This window comes from Dysidea avara, chromosome 12 (assembly GCF_963678975.1).
Source record: "Dysidea avara chromosome 12, odDysAvar1.4, whole genome shotgun sequence".
NCBI lineage: Eukaryota > Metazoa > Porifera > Demospongiae > Dictyoceratida > Dysideidae > Dysidea > Dysidea avara.
This window is the reverse complement of record NC_089283.1, coordinates 6,428,457-6,440,670: the sequence shown is the minus strand read 5'-3', so window position 1 is coordinate 6,440,670 and position 12,214 is coordinate 6,428,457. Positions and strand designations below refer to the sequence as shown.

At 36.5% G+C, this 12,214-nt stretch overlaps 1 protein-coding gene across 1 annotated transcript; it reads left to right on the top strand.

Annotated features, from left to right (window-relative positions):
- Window positions 1–226: 226 nt before the first annotated feature.
- Window positions 227–10,445, top strand: LOC136240776 (uncharacterized). The gene is made up of 3 exons (XM_066031812.1): window positions 227–1,023; window positions 4,155–4,222; window positions 9,804–10,445. The coding sequence occupies exons 1-3, from the start codon at window positions 332–334 to the stop codon at window positions 10,358–10,360; spliced, it is 1,317 nt and encodes a 438-aa protein (XP_065887884.1). The 5' UTR covers window positions 227–331; the 3' UTR covers window positions 10,361–10,445.
- Window positions 10,446–12,214: the final 1,769 nt, after the last annotated feature.

Below are 12,214 nucleotides of genomic sequence, written 5' to 3'. Positions count from 1 at the left end.
GACTAAATAACATTAGTTTTGTCCAGTAAAATGATGATAACTTTAGAACAGATTAAGCTATGGATACCAAACAAGTGTCATCTTGTTCCTTATAGTGAGAGCAATCATTTGATACCAAATACAAATAGTTTGGATAATGTACAGCTGAAATAGAAGCACAAATCCTAATTTTTTGCTAAAATGGCAAAAAAGGTCATGCAAAAGGTCACTTTCCCCTTATGGGATTTTCCGGGACTTTTGATATGTTATAGAGCACATTTGTCTGTGCTAGAAACTGTTGAAACCATTTGTGTTGCAATTAGTTAAAGGTTGACCCCATTTTTTTCGTAAAATGACTGGACTAATCAGTATGGTGTACTCGAGGGTGTACTTTAGCTTTCGAAAGCTGCTGTCCAATACGCAAGCTGTTTTGAGGAGTACCACTGTTCTCGGATCACGACGAATAACCTTCGCAGCTTTTCGAACTATTGTCACTGCAGCTCAAGAACAGCACTCGATCCAAGTCAACTGGGACAAAGAAAAGGACACGTGGAGTAAATTCCACTACGAGTGGCTACGTGATAATTGCCCATGTACAAAGTGTAGACATCCAGATTTTGACCAGCGACTTTTGAGCTCTTTGGAGGATGCCACTCCTAGTAATATAGATGTGAAAGGCAGCGATGTCGTAGAAATAGAATGGAAGGATGGACATCGTTCACGATACTCGTACAAGTGGCTACTGGACAATAGCTACTGCCACCACAACTTGAATAAGCCAGAAACGGAGAAGCGGAGAGAGGTGATATTATGGGACCGTGACACTATGGTTAATCCACCAGTAGTAAATTATGATGACGTTATGGCCAATGATAAGGGTCTGTTGGAGTTACTGAGGAATATCTACTGTTTTGGGGTCTGCTTCGTACCTGACACTCCAGTAGCACCAGAAGCAATGATGGAGCTAGCAACGAAAATTGGTCCCATTAGGCAAACCTACTATGGAACTCAGTGGTTTATGGAAGCTGGAAACATGAGTGTAAAGTAAGTAGCTGTATTTTGAGGTAAATAAAGCTGTGACATTTAAGGGTATGTCGTAGCTATTCAATAAAAACAATTGCAGTCTCATACGGCCTGCTTTACAACTTCTGATATGTCTAACTTAAGTAATATCTGTACATGTACTTGTGTGTAACACTGCTCTGTCAGGCAAGAATAAGTTACACCCTATGTGGTGAGTACGTAGTTTTGGAATCATAATGCTGAACATTAGGAAAGATGCAGAAATCGATTTGTACAACGACTATAATGAAATTATGTTAGTGCGAATTAGGCAGGATATTTGCTGAGACGGTCTCATTATATTCTACCCTACAATGTAACACAATGCTACTCCGAGAAAAAAGCAACAAGTTACATATTACATGCTACTCTGAAGGCCAGTGTTGTGGGGTAGTTACTGTAAAAGTAACTCATTATTTATTACATATTACTTGCAACTAAAACTGTTTAGTAACAGTTACATATTATACTAAATAATATTACACATTATATTATGTTGAGTCCACAGCCTTAAGCTGTCACGTGTGCGACTACCACCTCAGTGAATTAATTCACTTTCTTGAGCACAGAAGCAAAAACCCTACCTTGGTGGATTCACAAATTCATGGTGACACAATGAACCAAGATTCAATGTGATTCCACTTTGTATTAATAAATAATGATGGTTTATGTAAGCACCTGGAGATTATTTTATTGATGGTTACTGTATATATTGATTTATTTGCTCGTCCGGTTGTCTAGTGCTGTATTTCCCACTCTGCTGAACTTATGAAGCTGAAACTTAGCCAGTCCATTCCTCTGTCCCTATAGACAACAAAGTATCAATAAAATAAATTTTGTAAAATCATACATAACAATTTTGCGAATTTGGTGAATGTTCTATTAGAGTCAGTGAATACAGTTATTATGGATTTTGGTACTATACAGAGCATTTCAAGACTACTTTTAAGCAGAAACACTTAGCACAGTGCTATATACACCATAGGGACTAACTAATCTTCCTTTAATAATGAATCACATTATAGAAGTCAACCATGTCAGACGTGTGTCGCCAGTAGCGGTGTGAATATAGTTTACAATTGTAGGGATTTCATTAGCTAGATAAACAGCCATCTAACCACTCAATACGTCAAAGCAAATAAAGTGATTGTAAGTATATAACTGCTACTGCTATGAGCACAATTATTTTGAGTTACTCTAATAAAGCAGTCACCCATTTTTAGATTTATTTTTGTTACAGCGCACAGCAATCCTTCAAAGAATAATTGTAGGCTTTGACGTTTAGAGTATTATTAGCAGTACCATATGGGCTAATGAATTCATTGCAACTATGAATCTTGTTTAAGATACTAGTGGCGACATAGTCTAGACTAAATGACACTTATAACCATATGAATATAATTTGCACTTGTATGGATTTCATTAGTTAGATAAGCTACTGGTTGATCAATAAAGCTGTCTGCACACATCAATTAGCTCTCAGTACAACTATTTTTTATGACAAAGCAATTTTAAAACTCTCTAATAGAGCAGTCTTTCGTTTTTAAGTATTAAATAGCTGGTAATGTGCAGATTTCGATCAAATGACATTTACGAGACACACATTTCTCTGTTGTGGTTCAAGCACAGAATGATGAGTATCTTGGCCTTATGTGCACTCTCTGTACACTATCACTCTTTGTTCATGCTTAAACATTGTCTCCAGTACAAAATGTAACCAATCACATGTTGGATACAGTGCGCATTAAAAGGAAGTAGCCTGTTATGATTTCCAGATGTAATATCCATTACTCATCATTCTGTCTTTTATTACTCGTTACTACAAACACAGTACAGTGGATCTTCAGTTATCCGAACATCTTTGTTCTCAGATAAGTGAAATTGTTTGGATAACCATTGATTAATGTACAGAGCTTCATTCAATTATTCTCATAGTGTGCACTAATGACAAAATACTGTTGTTACTTTTTGGCATTCAGATAATCAAGGTGTTCAGATAATTGAGATTTGGATAAGCGAGGATCCACTGTATTATTATCAAGTGTTGATAATATTTGTATGGAGGAGAGTGTCTAACTGGAGCACATTCAGCAAAGGCACTAGTGGCGTAGCCAGACTTTTTGCCATGCCAGGGCACTGGGCGGGCAAGCCCATCACCCATGCAACACACATAGTCACATACACATGCCCATCTTCATATGGACATCAATACAGCATTTTAAAAACGTGTATGCATCACTACGTATACTTTACCTACACTACTGTATGCATGACTAATGTACTTTAAGTGAATGCTAGCTATTGACCTTCTTATTCCATATACACATCTCCGTCTTAATACCAGACTCAGAAGAAACCTTAATTAAAGCACAAGGCGCTTATGGTGTTGTATCACATAATGACTGTGCTCTGCCAGTGCCACAGCCTAGAAATAAAAAAAGAAAACAATTGTTGACTGAATAAGCATCCCATACCGTTTGAACTATCAATTAGTAGTATCTACATGGCTAGGCGGGTGCTAATGCCTCAAACATCTCGCCTCTCTTCCGCTACGATTTGAGGTTTGACTGCACCCATAGTTACACAAGTTAATCCAATTGTTAACTGTCCATCTCACTATACTGGAAGAGTTAATAATAATCCTTGTCCTTCACCCCTTGTCACAATGCTGCACAGTTTTTTTGTAATCACATGATCTCGCTTCTAATAAATAAACAGGAATTCGAAAAATATGCGATTATGTCCTGTTTTCGCAGATCCAGTCACATATATCAATGCCAATCATCACCTAGTTTTCTTCATCAGAAGCAAGGTAGAGAGAGGTATGCATACGATCAAAAGTGAACTTGCAGCGTTACTTTTGTACTGGCTATACTGGCAGTTAGACACTTGTCCCCACACAAATATTATGAAGTTTCATTATTAATTATGTGACATGTTAAATTTTCATGTTAAATTTTAAAAATGTTACAAGTACCTATACTGTTTTAATTGTTACAACACTGTGTTAACTATAATATGCAGTTTCACCCCTGTTGGATTTTGGGTTTTCCCTGTACTGCTTGTCAAACAAACATATATGTATATTAAAGAGTTTTATTTACATCTCATAGCCATGTATCTTATACAAAAGAAAAGATACTGTCTCACACTGATAACCCATATCTTCAGCATCCACCAGGTAAATATAAATATGTGTAGTTTTATGCAAGATTTAAGGTATAAGTGAATTATGATTGGATAAGTGGATCAAAATGTGTTGGTGTAATGTAAGGAGCATGCCAGTGTGTTATGTGTCATGTCAGTGAGTTAAGCAAGAGTGTCGTGTGGCCTAGAAAGTGGGCTTACCACACTTTGGGTATATTAGCAAAAAAATGAAAACTTAACTTTCATGCATGCATGGCTCCATGATCCCTTCTCTAGGGCTGGGCGGTATTGAAATTTTACTATCACGATATATCATGGGAAAATATCACAATATTACTAATTATCACGATATTTTTTTCATATTTTGACAGATGCTCTACTATGAAACTACACCTACCTACACTAGTGATATAACCTGCAGCAACATAAATGGATGTGCAAAAATACATGTACATGGCATTAACCATTAATTATTTTATTGAACTATACATGGATATAATAGACATTAGCTAGACCTACAATTAAGGGTGCTCTGTACAGTTCGTACAAGGCTTCTCAAACATAGTCTGTTTTGCACTAAAAGAAATACTATGGTCACTTAATTAGTCTTGACATGTTGACGCATTTTAGTACCTGTAAATTAGGTATCCCATAGCAACAAGCACACAAATCTTGCTATTCTACACCCTATCACTTAAATTAGAACTACTCCGTCATTTTTAATCCAATAGACATGAAATTTTCACACAAGCTACTTTAGCAATTTTATCAAAGAAGAGCGTTTGCCATTTTGAAATAGCAAGTTCAGATGATGAATAACGTAGAAGTAAAAAAAGGATTTCTGGGACTGTCAACCCGAAAGATAAATATGTGATGATTGAGAAACTAAAAGACAAAAATAAAAACGCACAATGGTTTGTGCTGTTTAGCATAGTGTATCATAAAGGTATCAAGTCTCTTGTACATAAACTGTAGGACTAGTTCTAGGATAAAGGGAAAAACTGTAACTCATGTTCTAAAGTAAATTAGCAGTTGGGTTTGGACTAAACTGTGTACTAGTGTTAGCTTATATTCAGTAATAAAGTACAGGACATTTGCTAAAACCATTTGTAAGTTATAGAACAAATTAAATTTCATGGGAAGCCATATAAGCGGACTGTACAGAGCATCCACAAAAGCTCATTCACCCATACACATTTTATTAGCTATAATGCCACAATGTGCAGAAATATTCTTTCCTCAATAATAATAAAGTCCCTCCAGTAGCTACTTTCATATTCGCATGAATGCTCTATATAGAGTTACTTGACTGCTCTATTAGAGTATATAGGTGACTGCTCTATTAGAGTATCTCGATCATTATTATATATTATAATGTGCAGAACCTCAAAAAGAGTGTGTGGCACAACATTACAAGTGGGTGAGTTGTGGGAAAAGGGGGTGTGACATATTACAAAACAGTTCGTACATACAGTCATGTTATTATAAGTGTTCTTTTGAAGTGATCTAGAGTTGGAGAGTTAATGGTTTGCTGGCTAAGGCTGTTCCACAATCTGATGGCTGACGGGAAAAAGGAATATAAGTAAGTGTTAATTCTTGAGTAAGGGAGCTGATAGCAGTGTTAATTCTTGAGTAAGGGATCGTTCCTGGAGCTAAACAGCAGCACTATGTTTACAGTAGTTAGCTAATGCGAATATTAGTGGAGAACACCGCGGTAATCACTATATCGCGATAATATCGTTTCCAAGAAATTTTGACGATACTGGTATCGTTACATCAGAATATCGCGGTTTTACGATATAACCGAGATACCGCCCACCCCTACCCTTCTCCCAAGTTCCCCATTTTGCATTATAGCTTCCCACCAGGTAAGGAAGGCAACACACCATACAGTATGTGATTAAAGTTATGTGATGCAATAGCTTTATTGTTTGTTTTTTTAACATACAGAATGTACTAAATTTTATTCACACTTGCAAAAAATTGCTATAAAATGCAAAATGCGTAACTTGATTGCCTTGAAATTAGGTGCAGATAAACAATGTGAATCCATGTGACAAGTTTACTGTTAATACTCACAGTGTTATACAGACATTTATTTCAACATACAGTATATGTGAAAAAGATGAATTTTCTGTCATGGCTAAAAGGCAAAACACTTATGGGAGTGACGTAAATTTTAGTGTCCCTCTAAAGTGGTACATGCCACTAAAAATGCTGCGTCTAATAACCATCATAGAAATACCATACAAACAAAAATCACTTTACGGAATAGTCTTACTCCATTCAGCATCAAACACAGCATTTAAACTTGTAGGCAACTGGATATAGAATGTTATTAAAAATGGTCAAAACCAGTATTGCTTTACTGGCCGCAGTTGCAAGGCTAGAGACTAAGCAGGCTACCATTTTATGCCACAACAACATACTCACTGGTTAGATGTGCCTTTTGTGGTTCTGATGAATGTCTGCTTTCTAAGGCACTTTGCCATTCTTTTTATCTTCAATTTAATGGTCATCTTCTTCTTCGTGCCTGGAAACCATGCCAAAGTATCAATTTTTTGCATTGACACTTTCCTTAAAGGAGCATATTTAGAGATGTCACAAAACTATTTATTAACAGAATGTGGCATCCTTGGTAGTATCAGGTAGCAGTTAAGCTGGGCTTATAAAACGTGACCTGCTGAGCAAAAACATGACTTGTGTGCATAATTCTGTTTTAGAGATAAATGTCATTGAACTGTATAAAAGCATGTTCTACAAAAATAAGTTTCATTGCTCCAGTAAGCCATACAGGTAGACACAAAGTTAGGTCTTTAATGCACAACTGGATTCACCTCTTCATGGAGAGTACAAATATCATTGTTACGTTTCTCTACCTTGAAACAAACTTGAGTTATGTGTATGTATTTACATTGTGACTCTATCATTGTCACTTCTCAGCTTGAACAGCCTTGTTGTTCAAGCTGAGAAGTGAAAGCTGTTTACTATATCTGTAGCCTTTTATTCTCAAGACGTATGGTCGATTAAACAAGCGCCTGTAGTTTTTTTCCCATGTAGATCCGATTGTTTTGCTCTTCTTGTTGTCTATTGCTAGAACTCCGAAAGCACTTGCCAGATAAGGCTGAAACTTTAACAGCCCATTGGTTTTTCCCTCTAAACAACAAATAAATCATAAAATGAAATTTGAGGAAAATGCAAACAAGTCAGGTTTTTGCTTAGCGGGTCACAAATGATTGCGATGTACCACATGTACACTCCATTAAGCTATCAGAACACGCTACCACAATTGCACACCTCTAATAATCAGTGCTGAGGCCACTCCCCTCAACAATAAATTATTTAGCTCTGTAGAAAACAAGGTATTCCCCCTAGCCATTGGTGTTCTATTTTGGTGGATGGGGCTACCAACTATTGTTTTCAAATGGCTTGCTACACTCATTTCTGAAAAGTTGAGGTCATCCTTAAGCTATCTTATTCCTATTTCATTCTACAATAATGTGTTTAAGGTCTCACCAACATCAACATCAAATTTGCGTAATCCAGCCATTGACTTGGCCTGCTTCAACAATTTAGAACCTGAATAGCTAGTATTAATATGTAATGCATTTCTCTTTTTGTGTTTAATAAACAACAAAATTGTTAGTCACAACCACATATGTACCACATTTCTTCGTATAAGATTAAATGCCTGTTTCAATTATAAGCCAGATGGTTTCCAGCACCTTTGGAAAATAAATTCCCGGTCTCAAATAGAGGCCCAGGCTATTACTTACAATTGAGTCTACTATTAATGGCTTTAATTGTTTCCCTTGTTGCTGCTGCTTCTTCATAGAGCCTTCTGAGGAATGAAGGTACTACAAGCAATCACATGAGTAGTCCAGTAGAGTCTGCATGCTGTAGTCTTGCATAGCCCAGACCCTTTTCTTTCTCTTGTGTGGGGTGGGGAAAGGAAAGGGTCTGCCTTTCCTTTCCCCGCCCCCACACAAAAGAAAGAAAAGGGTCTGCCTTTTATTTCCCCGCCCCCACACAATAGAAAGAAAAGGGTCTGGCTACGCAAGACTAGTAATCCTGTTCTACCACCACCTTAATTCAATTAATTGCCAGGCCTCAGTCGGACCAATCCAAAATAAGCACTGGTCTCAATTAAAGGCCTTATTCATTTACAGGCCAGGTCAAAAATGCTGGGAAGGAAATAAAAGCCTAGGCTTTTATACAAGGAAATACAGTATTTTATAGACATTTAAATTTTTCCAGAGGGGAGGGGGCATGCCCCTAACCACTTTCACTTTTCCTCTGACGACCCTGATAGCTATGCTCTAACAAAAGCTTAGTGAACTAGTGTAATAAAAATATTATTAATTTAAATAATGAAGTAGGGTTCCATCATTGAATAGTGGTGAAACAAGAGATATGGTAGCTGTTAGGGAGGATTCCTTGTAGCAATGTGGGAAATCCCTACTATGGCATTGAAAAGATGGTGAAAAACATGCCAATTTAGGGATTTTCCACATTGCTACAATGCCAAGTAGGGATTTTCACTGATAGCTATATACCATCTACCCTTTTGGCACAAAAACAAGTTGTAAAATAATACCAGCACAAGATGGCTAGACTGGAAACCTTGCTCAAAACATTGTGTCATTCGTCATGACTCTAGTAAAGATTTGTGTGACTCAAGAACACTTGCTACATGCCTGATTGCATACAATGAAGGCAATAAAGCTTGTTTCATGACGAATCCCTAGTTTTGGAAACCCAATGCCTCAAATTCCTGGTGTTTAATCCAAAGTGATTGCCTGAAACCAATGGTTTTGTATGTTCCTGTATACTGTACTTCATGATTATGAAATCTAAGAATAATTATGCTGACATTTGCATTTCTGTTCGGATCATGTGGTGTGAGTGTGACTGTGTTGCATCATGTATAGCAGTCAGCATGGTAAAAGCTCAGCCTCTTGCAGTAATCGAGTAATGATCAAAGTTTATGCCCATGCACCATGTGGATGTTACACAATTTAATCACTATTAAACTGTCAGTAGTTTAATATGAATATCGTATAACAGGTTAATTTCAAAGGGGAAACTTTCAAAGAGCGCTGGTAAAATATTGTAGGTTTTATTTTCGAATGCTCCAAATGTCATGTGTAGCAAAAAAATTAGTTTAATCAAGCGGATTGTTATCGAGATGGCGAGTACGTGTCACAGTGACAACGATACAAATTGTAAGGATACCATGTCTTCAATGAAATATGGACTACTGCACTATGTTTTGTAGGCAAGACTGAAACGAGAGCGTGTAGCACATCTCCACATGTGGCAGGAAATCTTGACTCAGCCTTAGGGTCCAGTATTGGCCTGAAATAACAATGCAAAGCCGTGACGCCATTGCAATCATAGTTCAACAATTACACACTTCACACGTAGTGGCAAGCACAAAGTGAGTTCCAGGCTTAGGCATGAGCTACATTTTTTTTCAAAGAGTAAAATTTTCATAGAACCACTGCTCTTTGAATAACTCAAAATTAAACTTTTTCAAAAGTAACTTGCTATACCATAGTTATGCTAATGTTTTACTGTACACATGCTAAAACAACATTTTCATTGACTCCTAGGTTTATTCTGTTTACATGCAGTGGAATATGTAAGTGGTGAAGGAGGAGAAACCACATTAACTGATGGGTTTAAAATAGCTTCTTATATCAAACAGCACAATCCTGAGTATTTTTCCTTACTGAGTAATGTTTCTGTTCTCTACAAGATTGCTTTCAAAGATAAATTATTAAAAGATGAAGCTATTTACAAGTCACGTCAGTACACATTTACTGTTGATGATGATGGTGAAATGATGGGAGTAAATATTAACCATGTTGATCGCCGGCCACTGGATGAGATCTCCTTATCACAAGCTAAGAAGACGTTGTCATGTGGTGCTGATGAAGCAATGAAGAAAATGTACTCAGCTTTACATCTTTTGCATCAGCTAGTGTATAGTGGTCAGTTTACATACAAAGTTGGCTTACAACCTGGTAACATGGTCTTGATGAACAACTGGAGAGTTAGCCATGGCAGAAATATACTAAGCACTGGATTTCGTCGTATTAGCGGAATTTATTTAAACCGAGATGAATGGATGAGCAAACTTATGGTACTGGAACAACATAATGACTAGGTTAACTGACTGACGTATTTATCTTGTATATTATATTAGAAATTATTATTAATAAATATAACTTATATCCCAGTGAAGCCATACTTCAAGGAATTTATTTGGCCAATACAATAGTTATAGTTTTAGTTATAGTAATTCTTCTTAGTTATAGATTTAGTTGTGGTTAGCTATATTGTCTCTGTTGTTTTTAGTTATAGTTTTAGTTAAAAACATGAAAACCTTTTAGTTATAGTTTTAGTTGTGCATAAGAAAATCTTTTAGTATAAAAGTATAATTATATTAATGGCTACATTATTAGACTCTCATCAGTTGTGAACACGTTTGATATTTTATGTAGTGCTGCACCAATAATTGGATTGGTTATCGGAAAAACCATATATCGGCTGTGTTTTTTGTATATCGGTATCGGATTGGCACCAAGATGAAAAAAGCAGCAAATACAGATATGTGCTCATGTGCACCAAACGATATTTACAAACACATCGAGTTTCCTTTTCCTACATTACAACATTGTTATATACTGCTTCAGTGTACTGTGGACTGTTGTAGCAATGCTGCCACTATAAACAAGTTAAATTGGTCCTTCACAATCAAATTTCTAGTTAATATTGTTACAAAATAGACATGCTGTACTATATCAGATTGGCTACATTTATCTGCTTGAAAATATTATCCAATATCGGTTATCGGAATATAGGTAAGAACACATACTGAGTACAGCCTAGGAAATATGTGACCAGATTTGCGAAAAGGTACCTTTTCATACACAAAATTTGACCCATTGTTTTGAACTGTGGAGCTTCATAACTTTTTTATTATTTCATATAATTATTGCCTCAAATTTTCCATGAGTGCAGTTAAAGTATCTGGATGTAGTTTGAAACTAAGAGGAAGTTAATCAGAGTAAGGAGTCGAGTGTTACATCATTTTGTTTGCTGGCATGTAAAATGGAAAAGGTACATTTTGCAAATCTGGTTGTACATCTATTCAACCATCCTCTATATAACGTCCTGTATCAGGGGTGGATCCGAGGGGATGGGGGGGGGGGAGCTTTGGGGGCTGAACCCTCCCTTCACCTTTAGGCTTTACTTGATCAATATGCTGAGTATTATAATGAAATTTGTCTTAGCATAATTATATGATCACTAATAATACAAATACTCCTAAATCCACCTTATAAACATTTTTCCAAGGTATTATCAGTGGATTTATGTTAAAGGTTTGCAACAAGGATCCGGATCAGCATGGAAGTTGTACTTGATCGAGATACTCTAATAGAGCAGTCACCTAACTACTCTAATAGAACATTCAGTAGAAGCATAAGTTGGTTCTGTTATGGAATTTTTCGAAATCTACTTGTACCTATACATACAATGAAGTGCTTTGGTCTATTTAAAAGGCTTGATTCATCTACTTGTGTAGTTATTATGGATGGCAATACTTAATTCAGGTACACAATTTCCATTGAAAATGCTCTGAGATTCAATCTCGTATCATTCAAAGTTCAAAATTTCCAGTTTCAACATTATTACTCTAACATGCACCTATTGATGTGCAATTGTAAGAGGGCCAGGTGTATCATGTACTTGGTTGTCTGAACCTAGCTACACAAAAGCCTTTCCATTAACAAATACTGCAGAGAGCCATACCTATAATCTAAAGGCAGTATACAGTATATAAAAATATCTACAGGCAGAAATATGCATTTTATATGTGGAAATGTCTCCAAATTGCAGTATTTTAGCATCTATTTTTCAAACTTTTCCTGGGGGCATGCCCCCCAGACCCCCCTATTCCAGCATGCTTTGGAGAGCACACCTCCACCCAAGAGATTAGTACCTTCAGTTAGCCCCC